This window comes from Gracilinanus agilis, chromosome 4 (genome assembly GCF_016433145.1).
Source record: "Gracilinanus agilis isolate LMUSP501 chromosome 4, AgileGrace, whole genome shotgun sequence".
In the NCBI taxonomy this organism is placed as follows: domain Eukaryota; kingdom Metazoa; phylum Chordata; class Mammalia; order Didelphimorphia; family Didelphidae; genus Gracilinanus; species Gracilinanus agilis.
Window position 1 is genome coordinate 150,433,427 of NC_058133.1, and position 13,971 is coordinate 150,447,397.

The 13,971-nt window shown below is 34.2% G+C and overlaps 1 protein-coding gene across 1 annotated transcript in view; it reads left to right on the top strand.

Annotated features, from left to right (window-relative positions):
• The window catches only part of ERO1B (endoplasmic reticulum oxidoreductase 1 beta), a 52,766-nt gene that overhangs the window by 20,533 nt on the left and 18,262 nt on the right, over positions 1-13,971 (top strand). The window contains exons 4-10 of the mRNA XM_044673691.1: positions 1,500-1,541; positions 2,494-2,576; positions 5,781-5,854; positions 8,972-9,092; positions 9,204-9,250; positions 11,871-11,882; positions 13,419-13,445. Of these exons, the coding sequence (XP_044529626.1) occupies positions 1,500-1,541; positions 2,494-2,576; positions 5,781-5,854; positions 8,972-9,092; positions 9,204-9,250; positions 11,871-11,882; positions 13,419-13,445 (406 nt within the window). The remainder of the gene's footprint in view (positions 1-1,499; positions 1,542-2,493; positions 2,577-5,780; positions 5,855-8,971; positions 9,093-9,203; positions 9,251-11,870; positions 11,883-13,418; positions 13,446-13,971) is intronic.

Genomic DNA, 13,971 nt, shown 5'->3' on the forward strand with positions numbered 1-13,971 from the left:
TATCTGGAATTCTTACTATCATTATTCCTTTGCAGACTATGCTAGAAGCTAAAACTGAAACTCTTTTCTGTTATTCCAGTTAGAGCTACACTGCTGCTTGCTTCTAAATTTGTTTCTCTCATGGTACACTGCCTAAGGCCTTTGACCCCTCCCTACTATCTTATGCCACTGTCCCAGGACTGTGAAGTGGTGGGTAATAAAACTGCTAGATGCTAGGCATCTGTTCTTGTGAATAGCACCTGGGTGAGCACTTACTTACAATGTCTTGTTATAGATTTGAGACCTTCTCTTGAAGGCCTTTCCCTTGAGCTGGAGTGCTCTGCAGGTTCCCTTACTCATGGCCAGATCCCAGTCCCCATATCCACAGACCTTTCTGTCTGCCTATTCTAGTCTGGGCTGGAATTTCTTTAAAAATGGCTCCTGGTGACTTTTCTTGGATTTCCCTGTGAGGATTTGGTATGGTGCATTTTCTAGATTTCTTTAGAGAAGTTTGGAGGATTAGCTTGTGTACTTGGTCCTGCTGCTCTGCCTTCTCAGCAGCATAAAATTTAGTTAAAAGTTGTAATATTTGGGAAATTAGTTGTAATTCATAGAGTTGTTCATTTGAGACTAAAAACTGTCATAGTAGCTTTATAAAGAAGTCTTGGAATTGAAATGTACTTGATTCAGTTTTCTGAATTTTTTCTTTATTCTTTATACAATTTGCTTATTTAATTAGTAAATTACACCTTTTTTGATAAATTACTAAGTTGAAACCACCAGTACTTGCTAAAATAATCAATTTCTTACAGCAAAAAATGTCTAGGAATAAAATAGGTTTAAATAAAAATAGAACAGGCAACATGACCTAGTAAATGGAGAACTAGTTTCAGAGTCAGAAAGATCTCGGTTCAACTTCTGCTTCAGATATGTATTAATTGGATGATGCCTTACCAAGTCACTTAATCTCTTAGTATCCGAGATAACCCTCTAAAATTTGTACAATATTAGCTAAACTCTATTGGTAGAAGGAGTTTCTTCACTAAGAGTTCCCTACACTTAATAGATCTAAATAAAAAATAATTAAGAAACTTTCAGCTTCTTTAGATTTCAAATATTTTGAGAGGTAGTTTAAATAACACAACCTTTAGTAAAAAATTTAATATTTATAAATAAAGCCAGCGAGTTCATGTAATTAAAATATGAGAATGGTAGCCTACCAGAAAGAACCTGGGCACAAAATTAGAATCTTTAGTCTTTCTGTGACTATTTTATGTCCTTGAGTATGTCATTTACATACCTATCTAATGTGTACATTTTAAAATGAGAAATGGTTTTTTTACCTCCCACTTCAAGGGATGATGGTAGAGCACCATTAGAATGAATATAAATTTCATCCCCCTTGAAAAAAGGTGTTTTGTGAATTTAGGATCAGTTACTATTGATAAACTTGAACCAAATTTATTTTTTTGAAAATATATTAGAATTGAATGTACTGCTATTTTTTTTTCCCTTTTAAGAGTAAAGTTCCAATGGGAATTAAAGCTGGGAATTCTAATAAGGTAAGTCATTTTTTTTTCCTCTATACTAATCCAGTTTTTTTTTCATTGAGTAAAATCTGTCACTTATCCACTTATCTTAATAGTGACAACTTGGAATTTGCAAAGTTAATAGAGAGTAGAGAGAAGTTTTGCTTCATGTTCCTGTTACATCTTACAAGGAGACTGACACAGACAAACCATGGAATTTCAGCAAGAGTAATTCTGTCCCACAAAACGAACTCTTTGTAAGCAGTGGTGATATTAAGTCCAAGTAGTATGCTGTTAGCCTTATTTCCTTAAATATAGTATAGGCATTTTGAAATTATTCAGGCTTGACTTTATGATACCCCTTGAAAGGATTACTATCCTTTGCTGAACTCAGTGCTATCCATCTTGTCCCTGGAAAACATTTTGTACCCTGCCAACTCAGTAGGTAGGTAACCTGTTTCATCCAGGCATTTTCTAGACTCCACTAGCAATTAATCCACCTTTCGTTTCAAAGGCTAAGTTGCAATCAAAGTTGTCACTATCCTTTGAGCAAGATATTCTTGAAATGGATATAATCTATAGGCTTTTTTTTTTTTAGAATTTCTAAATGTTTACTTTTTTTCCTATTTTCCACATGGATATCTATTTGAGGGCATGCAATTTTATTTTTTTCCCCAAAAGTAGAATATCCTCCACCCAAAACTCTGTAATATGGACATTCACTAAATTGTGAACAATATGTTTTTTAATGGACCAGAACTATGTCAGCTGACAGGATTAGCAAGATAAATCTTTTCTTTGTCAGGTTATATTCTCTTGCAGGCATGTTATATTAACTTTGTTCAGAGATTTTTCTTTTAGCATGATACTAAACTCAATCCCATCATTCTATACATTAGTAAATTTATTTTGCCTAAATAAACTTTAAATTTGTTTTAAAATATATAATAATTATTGCTAAACTTAACTATGAATTTTATTGCAGTATTCAAAAGCAGCAAATAATACCAAAGAAATAGAAGACTGTGAACAAGCTAATAAGCTGGGTGCAGTTAACAGCACATTGAGGCAAGTTGTAGCATCAAAAAAAGCTAATGTTCTTTTAATTTTTTATCAGAAATCTGTTTTTTCTTGTGATGTTTAAGAGAATTTTTGTCAAGCTCTAATTAAGACTCCCAGTAAAGTGCCAACTAATATTTGCGAATGGCAGGAAAGGTTACAAAATACTTAACAGCTTCCTTTGAGTTGTTTGTGTGTATGTACACATGTATATATGTGTGTTATAATTAAAATATGAATTAATGTTTAGATTAGTTGAAAAGATCTAGGATTATAAAGGAACCTGCCAGTTTCACGGGGACCAGTAGGTGGCAGCAGTAGCCTGATTCAAGATCATCAGCGGCTTGAGAAGCCAACCAAATTAGAAGCATGTACAGTTTACAAATGGAACAAAATGGCAACCAGCAAAAGAGTTTTAACAAGTAAAAAGGAAGAAGAAACTAATAAATGTTAAATTTTGAAGTATTAAGCCACTAGAATTGAGGGTTGACAGATCAACAAAACAAACAGAACAATCAAAAAGAATTCAGGTGTCTACTATGTGCCAGGCACCATGATGGATGTTAGGGTTACAGATAAAGAGAGTTTACATTCTACTTGGGAAGACACCAAAAACTTATGAAAATATATTCTGAATAAAACTTAAAGTAAATAAATGTAAAGTAATTTAGGAGTGATGTACTAGCAGCTTGGGACATGAGACAAGGCTTCATGGAATAAGTGATGCTTAAGTTTCATCTTAAAAGAAGAAAGGAACTCTCTGAGGTGGAAGTGAAGAGAGAATGCAGTTGAGGTAAAGGGGACAGACAGGACATAGATGTTGCATCAAGATGAGAGTCATAGGTGAGAAAGAGAAGGTCAGTTTGGCTAGATGGAGTAGCGTGAGTGGCATAATAATGTCCACTGTAAAGATGTTGGGCCAGAATATGAAGTGATTCAGAAATTAAGTGAAGGAGGGGCAGCTGAGTAGCTCAGTGGATTGAGAGCCAGGCCTAGAGATGAGAGGTCCTAGGTTCAAATCCGGCCTCAGACACTTCCCAACTGTGTGACCCTGGGCAAGTCACTTGACCCCCATTGCCTACCCTTACCACTCTTCCACCTAGAAGTCAATACACAGAAGTTAAGGGTTTAAAATTAAAAAAAAAGAAATTAAGTGAAGGAATATTTAATTTTTCTTAAGAGAGATAATAGGGAGGCCATACTAAAATTATTTTAGCAGTATTTGTGATAGACTGAAATATAGTGAGGCTTAAGGCAGCGAGACCAATTAATTAGGATGCTGTTGCAATAATCGAGATGATTGATACTGAAGGCCTAAACAATGGTGTTACTTGTGAATAGAGAGAGGGGATCAGATGAGAAAGATTGCAGAGGTAAAAACAGCAAGATTTGATAACAAATTAGATATGTTGGGTAAGGAAGCTCAAGAAGTCAAGGAAAATAATATGGTGATGAACCTGGGAAAATGAAAGAATGGGGTCCTACAAAGTGCCAGGCTTTAGGTACCATTTGCTGCCATTTATTAGGTATGAAGGATAAAAATACAAAGAATCCCTATTCTAATGAACTTAGATTCTAATGGGGGAGATAAGAACACTTAAAGATATATATATAGCATAAATGTAAGGTTAGTAAATATAAATATATACAAAATGTTTATATACCAGGTAGATTTGGAGGAAGGGTACCAGCAGTCAGGATCAGGAAAGACTTCATGCAAAATATTAGCTAAAATATTCATCTTAAAGGAAAAGCTAGATTCTGAGGCAAAAGTAGGGAGAGAATATGTTCCAGACATGGAGAGAACCACGGTAGGTACAAAGACTTGTAGATGGGAGATAGAATTTCACAAGTAAAGAAGAAAGAAGACCAATTTGGCTGGATTGTAGAATGTGGGAGGAGTAGTATCTACTTACTACTTTATTGGAAAGTTAGGTTGAGATGAGGCTGTATAGAACTTTAAAAGCTAAATAGAGAAGTTTATGTTTATATTTTATTTTAGAAGCATTGTGAATCCACTGAAGTTTGTTGTGTAAGATAGTCACTGTATTTGTAGGCTGGATTAGACTGGGGTCAGATTTCAGGCAGGAGGGAGACAAATTAGGAGGCTGATACAGTAATGAGAGGTGATGAGGGCCTGAAGTAAGGTGGTTGCTGTGAGTAGAAAGAAGGGTTTGGAGTCAGAAGAATGTTGTGAAAGATATAAGCAGCAAGATTTGGCAACTGATTGGATATGTGGGGTGAGGCAGAATGAGGAGTCTAGGATTATACTAGTAGAAGGATGATAATACCATCAACAGAAATGGGGAAGTTTGAGAAAAGCTAGACTTTGGAAGGAAAAATAATGAATACATTTTTAGACTTCTTGAAATGAATATGAGATGGGTTTTTTGTTGTTGTTATTGTTTTTGTGATTTTTTAAAACTCTTACCTTCTGATTTTGGAGTCAATACTGTGTATTGGCTCCAAGGTAGAAGAATGGTAAGGGTAGGCAATGGGGGTCAAGTGACTTGCCCAGGGTCACACAGCTGGGAAGTGTCTGAGGCCAGATTTGAACCTAGGACCTCCCATCTCTAGGTCTGGCTCTCAATCCACTGAGCTACCCAGCTGCCCCTATGAGATGGTTTATGGGGCATCCATTTTTGAAAGTGTCTTATAGGTAGCTGGTGATGGAGTAGACTGAAACCCAGGGAAGAGACTGGAGCTGGATATTTAGACCTTTGTGTCATCTGCATAGAAATGATAACCAGCCCCGGGGGTTTTTAATATAGAATCTCTACAATAGATGGAGAAGAGAATAGAGCCTAGCTAGGATGAAACCTTGGAGAATACCCACAATTTGAGGTCATCATAAGGTTGGTAATCCAGAAAAGGAAACTGAAGACTGGATAGGTAGGTAGGAATTGTATTATGTATGTTATAAAATGAAATCTGCCGGTTAAAGTATATTATAATAATTTGGTGCCAGTGATATTTTTATTGTAGCTCTTGAGTGCTAGAAGTTTTCTTTATATTAAACAAGTTTTTATTACTGTATTTTTCATGTAAAATACATTTTAATTCAATCTTCTATATTATTACTACCTAAGTTTATCACATGCCAACTAATTGTAGCTTGACTTCGCCTTTTTAGAATTATACTCAGAAATCTGATAGACAAGGAAAATTTCAAATTAAAACTTAATAATTTTTCTTTCAATTTCTTCCCTATAGTAATCAAAGTAAAGAAGCTTTCATTGATTGGGCAAGATATGATGATTCACAGGACCACTTTTGTGAACTTGATGGTAATAAATCAAATAGGCCTATTTGTTATGTCAAATTCAATTTTCTTTTTAAAAGTATATGATTAAAAGCAGGGGTCATATGGTGTAGTGGATAGAAAACTGTTCATTCTTGGAAGCAAGAAAAGTTGGGTACAGGTCTCTCCTTTGATCCCTAATGGCTGATTTACCCTCACAAGTCACTTAACCTCTCATTGTCTCAAGCAGATCTTTTAAAGAGAGTAAGCTTCAGAGAAATGCCAACCTGCATTGGTCAAGGAAGCTTCTTCATCTAGCTTTTCTCGATATCATTAAAATTACAAGTCTAGTTTCTATCCACATTCCCTAAATCAGAGCTATTAAGCTCAGTGCTGACTGTATGCTCCCACCAATACTCCTGAGTGATACATGAACCTAAGTGAAATATCATTGGGAAATATTTAACAAAATAAAATAAGTTTTAAGTAAAAATGTAAGTCCACATATTATATGGATTCAACCTTCAGAAAGTAGTGTAGTCTCTGTCCTTTCCTCCAGAATTTTCTGAAGGGTAAAAGTAAATTTAAATTTAAACCTATATAAGACAGTTTGTTGAGTCTGAGGGATTACTGAATAACTTTATGACTCTGGATGAATGAATGTTCACAGAGAGCTTATACAGTGATTGTGTTGTTTTCTAAATATGGAAGAGGAAAGGAGGAAGAGTTTCAGGATAAGTATGAACACATAAGAGCCCAATCCAAAGCACAGTTTGTAAGATTACAATATGTTATGTAATAGATGCTTCAAATTAATAAAGAAAAATGCTATGGATTTGAGAGTAGGTAATTTCTGTTAAACATAAACTAAAAAAATCCTTATGAATATGTTCTATTGAATATCTAGATATTGCACTGAGCAGCTTTAGAGATGTTAGAGAAATCTTAACATTTCCTAGCAAAGAAAATTAGAGTAACAGCTACTAGTTACTCTAATTTTCTTTGCTAGGAAATGTTAGATGAATATAGAGCTGTTCTCTATAGTTGTACAGTGCCTGATTGATAATTTGTAGGTGTCTCTACTGAACATATATGTTAACAATAGTGAAAGCCTATCTATAGTGCTAGTGTTGGAAATAGGGATAATGCCCTCCTTGTTTTTATTGCATCTATTTTAATAACTGAGAGATGATTTAACACTTTAATAATATATAGATGAACAATGAACATATTATAGGGTTTCATTATAATTATGATTTTCCTAAGTCTTCTCTTAGAAGGACCACTGAGATCCTGGAAACCATGGATTAAGTCTTATATTTACCTTTTGGCTTAGAATGAACAGTATCCACACTAAATTAGGGTGTCAGTTGAAGAGCAAAGGAAGACAAGTTAATGAATCTCTAAGGCTAGATGCTTATGATGAATACTGTTAGTTCATTCTTATGGTTCAGCTGTATAGGGTTAAGGATGTAGCCAAGATTTTAAAAGGCAGGAGATGGTACTGTTTTTGCTGCTTAAGCTTACTTATTTTTTGCTTTGTTCTTATCAATATTCTCTAGCTCCGTATATATCTGTTTTTAGCCCCCCAAATTAGATTTTAAGCTCCTTAAGGATCTATTGCATCCCTCTGAAAATACCAAATATCCAATTAATTCTTATTTCGAATAAATATATTGCTTTATTTTAAAGACAAATAGTGGTTATTTGAAATATGAAGGATTTTTATTTTTTCAAGTTGTGAAATTTTGTTCTACCTATTTTGATGTAAATCACTTCGTTGTTTTACTTCAAGGGGGAAAATCAGTAACATTTGCCACTGAATTTTTATTTGAAATTTTTTTTTGAATTATAGTCTTCCAAATAGTAATAAATTTAGTGAATAAGTCCAAAGAGAAAGAGGCAAAATTTAATATCAACAATAAAAAACTTTTAATAAGCATTTAGTTGTATAAACAACACAAGTGTATATACATCTAAATGGAAAAATATAAAAATATATTACATATTTACATAAAAATATAAAAAATTAAAGTTCTATCTGCCATAGATCTTTTCAATCTTATGTATTCTTTTTTTTTTTTAAATAAAATTCTTACCTTCCACCTTAGAACCAATACTAAGTATTGGTTCCAAGGCAGAAGAGTGGTATGGGCTAGGCAGTGGGAATTAAGTGATTTGCTCAGGGTCACACAGCTGGGAAGTGTCTGAAGCCAAATTTGAACCCAGGACCTCCTGCCTCTGGTCCTGGTTCTCAATCCACTGAGCTACCCTAGCTGCTCCAATCCTGGGTACTGCTTCACAAATGCTTTGGTCTGTGGAAGCCCAGTTTCTTCCTACATTCAATCATGCAGGTTCAAGGAGTGTGCGTGATCTTTCCTGAGGGAAACCTTGCACATCCTTCCCTAGGCAGGGTATCTCCAAATAGTGTATCTCTTGCCTCTGTAGTTTAGTTTTTTCTCAGATTCATACATTTTTTACACTTTAGCAGCCTGATGCTGCTTAATCTCTGGCTTTGCCAGATGAAATAATTTCAATGATGTTTTCAAGTTATAAGTGGAAGATTAGCCTGGAAAACTCTGCTCCTTCTATTTTTCACATCAGAAGAAAAATATGTAAAGCTAAAATGTACATGAACTTTTTTTTTGTCAGCACTTCAGCCTATGGGATTGGGGGCAGCTGAGTGGCTCAGTGGATTGAAAGCCAGGCCTAGAGATGGGGTGGGTGGGGGGGGTAGGTTCTGGGTTCAAATTTGACCTTAGACACTTCCTAGCTGTGTGACCCTGGGCAAGTCATTTAACCCCCATTGCCTAGCCCTTAGCACTCTTCTGCCTTGGAACCAATATACAGTATTGATTCCAAGACAGAAGATTAGGGTTTAAGAAAAAAATCTCACATGACAGGAGGGAATATTATACAATTAGAAGGAATATTATACAATTAAAGAGAATAATAATAACAAATTCCAGAGGAAAGTAGTGAGTTTTTTCCTTATTAAATTATGTATCAAATATGCTTCTTTATCAGTTGTACATTTCTTATGACTCATTTTAAACATTTAGGCATTCCTTTGACTTATGGTTTGGTCCTTTGGTCTTTGTGGTCCTAAGTTTTAAACAGGGGATAAGATGGGATTTATGATTCAGAATTATTTTCTGTTCAGATGAAAGATCTCCAGCTGTCCAGTATGTGGATCTGTTGCTGAACCCAGAACGTTACACAGGATACAAAGGGCCCTCTGCATGGAGAGTGTGGAATAGCATCTATGAAGAAAATTGTTTCAAGTAATGGTCAAGAAATGGGGAAGGGAGGGTAGTTATTTGTATGTGTATGTGTGTGTTTTGAAAATGGCACTCATTGCCATCCCAAAACTCAATCTTTAAAATTTCCTTCAGGCCTCGATCTGTGTATCGTCCTTTGAATCCACTGGCTCCCAGCTGGGGTGAGTTTTTAAAAAATATCTGCTTCTACATACTTAGGACTACCTTCAAAATCCTTTTTTAACCAAATTTTCCTTTCTACTGGATGGATAAAAACCATTTTATATCATCCAGATATGCATTCAGTGAATGCTTTTTAGTATGAGTTTATAGTATGACTACACAACTTAAATAGAATAAAAACTGGATCTATGAGTAAAAAAATTTATTAGTGGGCAAATTTTTTTCATAATAAGTAGATGATAAGGCATCTTGAAAAAACTTAAAAAATTTTTTTATTTTATTCCAATAACAAATTTACATGTGAGTTTTCCAAAGTTACATAATTCATGTTGTCTCCCTCCCTTTTTCCCTCCCACCTCCTGGAGTTGACAAGCAATTCCCCTGGGTCATACATATATTATCACTCAAAAACTATTTTCCATATTATCCATCTTTTAAAACCAAAACCGCAAATCATATACTCATATAAACAAGTGATAGAGCATATGTTTTCTTCTGCATTCATACTCCAACAGTTCTTTTTCTAGCTATGGATAGCATTCTTTCTTCTAAATCTCTCAGAATTGTCCTGGATCATTGCATTGCTATTAGTAGCAAAGGCTATCACATTTGATCCTCTTACAGTATTTCAGTTATTGTTTATAATATTCTCCTGGTTCTGCTTATTTCACTCTGCATCAGTTCACATAGGTCTTTCCAATTCTTATAGAAATCCATTAATTCATCATTCCTTATAGTACAATAGCATTCCCCAATTGAGGAACATCTCTTTAATTTCCAATTCTTTGCCACCTCAAAAAGTGCAGCTATAAATATTCTTGTACAAACAGAACCTTTCCCATTTTTTAAAAAATCTCTTTGGGATACAGACCTACTAGTGGTATTACTGGGTCATTTGCTTTCCAGAATGGTTAGATCAATTCACAACTCCACCAGCAATGCAGTAGTGCCCCAATTTTGCCACATCACCTCCAACCAAAATTATTATTTTCCTTTACTGTCATATTGGCCAATCTGCTAGGTGTGAGGTAGTAGAAATTAAGGGTCTCAAGAAGTAAAAAGGAAATTAATTTTGTTACTTTGTTTCTTAAATATAAAGATTTAATTATTTGCTTTTAAATTTAAGAACAAGTAATATAAAACTTCACTGAATAAATTCAGTAAGTCCTCAAAAGTTTATTTTCATTCCATTTTGTTATCAAGTAAGAAACTAGGTAGGAATGGACAAGAGACAAAGATATGGGGGAAGGGCATTTCACATTGAAAGAGACAAATGAGGCTAGAAAGAGAGCCACAAAGGAGATAAGGCATAGGAAAATGAAGATGAAAAAAAAGGACAGACACTATTCTAGGTTGAGGCATAATCACTATAAACATCTTTTTTCCCCCCCTGTCCTGCTACTCAGTGGCATCATTTAGTTTATGATATTTTATCATCTTTTTAATTAACTATTGTACATCTCTATTCAAGGTTTTTGGGCCTTCATACACCCTAACCTATGTTGTACTGGGGCAATGGCTTAAGTAATTATTACTTATTTATAGCAACTAGAGTATTTCTTGCAGTCTCAATGGACTTTTGTATATATATTTTGAAGAACAAAAATGTAAAGCAAAACAAAAAAATGACACATTAAGGGATAGGACTGTGAAAATAAGTTAAGTGGACATAATGACTGGTTCCCTATGTGTGACCAACTTTTTTTTTTTTTTTTTTTTTTTAAATTTTAAACCCTTGACTTCTGTGTATTGACTTATAGGTGGAAGAGTGGTAAGGGTAGGCAATGGGGGTCAAGTGACTTGCCCAGGGTCACACAGCTGGGAAGTGTCTGAGGCCGGATTTGAACCTAGGACCTCCTGTCTCTAGGCCTGACTCTCACTCCACTGAGCTACCCAGCTGCCCCTTGTGACCAACTTTTTAAAAAGCATTTATTAAGCATTCACTATATGCCAAGCACCCTAATAAAGAGAAAAACAAGATACAGTCACTGATGTCAAGGAGTTCAGATTCTAACTGGGGAGTTATTATAAAATATGATTATGATGCAAAAAGGATAGAAAAACCCAATGGTCCCAGGGATTCAGATTATTTGGCATTGACCAGGATTCTGGAGGGTATAATGATAGATAGATAGTAAGGTGATAATATGGTCTTTCATCTTACCGGAAGGATTGTAAGTGTTGACTCCCTAAAAGACCATTTAGCCCATATGATCTGACTTGAAAATATTTTCACTTATATAAGACTATACTATGCCCATATTTGGTGAACATGTTGTATTCTTTCTGTAAACTCCTTGCAGGAAGGGACTCTCTTGGATTTTATTTGTATCTCTAGCCCCCAAAATAGTTACTAGGATACAATATGCCCTTTGTAATGCTGTTTAGTTCATGTATTTATATTATCTTAATGACTAAATTTTATTCATTGGATTCCAGTAATTCGGGATAAATTGAATGTTTTATTTTCAGGGGGTCTTATCATGTACTTTGTGCTATATCTAAAGTTATTAGAAAAACGTACTATAGTATATGTTTTGTTTCCCATACTTATATAGGAATAGAGTTTTTATATGTTCCAGATATTTTAAAATAACTTCTATATTATTTTTTTTCCAGGAAAGGATGATGGTGAGTTAAAATTTGATATTTTAATAAATGAAAAATATTTTAAGCTGTAGCTTGTAAAGAGAATGCTTTTAAGTGGCTAGATTTTCTTATCTTTTAATGTTGTTATCTTTATTTTGCCCAAGAGAAGATATTTTTTTAAAGCACTTTTTTGGTTCTGAAATTAGACTGTACATAACAGAGCCTAACAAACACTAAGTTTCAGTTATTCCTTTCTAAAATATCTCCTTAGTCTTGTCAATATGTGTGTATAATATGCATGCATACATGTACACACCCATATTTGTTGTTCAATCATGTCCAACTCTTTGTGATCCCTTTTGAGCCTTTCTGGGCTAAAATGCTAGAATGGTTTGCCTTTTCCTTCTCCAATTCATTTTACATTTAAGGCTCTGAGGCAAGCAAGGTTGTGGTTTGGCCAGTGAGGCCAGATTTAACTCACAAAGATGAGTCTTCCTGACTCTAGGCCCAGCAATCTATCCACTGCACTACCTAGCTACCCAATATACATTTATGTTATAATCAGTGTTTGTAGTATTATTTTTTAACTTTAGTTATTAGGTAACTGGTTATCAATGAGTAAGGATTTTTTTAAACCCCCAAAATCAGGATTCTAAGTACAATATAAAGCTATCCTGTTATATTTTGGGTGTAAAAAAGGGCTAGTTTTTAATATTATGTTGAATAAAAAATAATGTTATCATTGCATTGCCTCTACCTTCAGCTTCTCACAACTCCTCTTCCCCACAAATATCTCTAGATAGAGATTTTGAGAAATAGTCATGGTGGAGAAAACATTGAGGTAACTTCCATAGATAATTTCCTTGTAACATCTTTAGCTTTTTTAGATTTGGAATATGGAATCTGATGTAAACATCTTTTTGATGATTAGTAATGTAACAATTGAGTACTTTCCCAGATTATTCCTGGTTTCTTGTCTTTTACAATTAATGGAAACCAAAGGTCATTGTACCTCCAGAAGAGGTCAACCAGGAAAATGAGATGACTGCAGATGGAGGCATATGAGGATCATATGAAGGAATTGTAGATGTTTAGGTTTGAGAAGATAAGGCACATAGGGGATACTTTTATTTAATCTGCCAAATGATTTAGAAGGCTTACTATCAGTTTTTTAATACATTCAAGGAATCATTTGTTAGGCGTATTCTCCTAAGCAATTTAAGTTATTTAATGGGAATTTCACACAAGTATACTTGTGTATGCACCCATATGTAGCATAATGTTTTACATACTGTAGATGTCGAAAAGTTTTTAAATTTGGATTTTATTCATAGATTCAGTAGAAGCACTAGATCTGGAGTCCAAAGAACCTCAGTTCAAATATCCAGCTCTGCCAGTTGCTTATCTGTATGATGTGGGGCAAATCACTTAACTCTTTGGGCTCTCTAGAGTTCTTATCTGTAAAATAAAAGTGTTGGACTAGATAATTTAAGGTTCTTTCCAGCTCTAAATACTATTATCTTAATTTAGTGTGGTTTCTGTTTGAATATTGAGTTTAACTAAAATCTCTTTTTTTAGGAGAATCATTCTACAAATGGCTAGAAGGTAAAAAATTTAACATTATGATTTATCAGCACCTTCTGCATATTTTCTCATATATATTTAGTATTTACTATTATAGTTGGTCTGCTTTTGGCTAGCATACAACTTTCTGTTTTAAAAAAATTCCTCAAAACTGCCATGTCTGTATCATTCCTTTTTTTTGCCCACCATTTTCTTTTTTTTAAATCAGTACCTTTTTTTTTCCAATCACACTAATTTTCATTTATTACATGTTCTACTTCAGCAGAAAAACATTTAGGTAAAATTTTATCTTCAAAGCAACTGGTCTGATAATATTTGAACCATTTTTTTTCTTTCCTCTCCCACCCCAAACCCATTTCTCTAAGAAAAAGGATGTATTTTTCATCCTCAGTTCTCTAGAACCTACATTGGTCTTTCTTCTTAAAGAATTCAGCTTACTTTTATTGTTTGTAAGTTTATATCATTGTAATCATTTTCACTGTATTCCCTTTGTTTCAAAAACTACATCAATCATGTGTGTACCTGAATTTCTTATATATATATATAT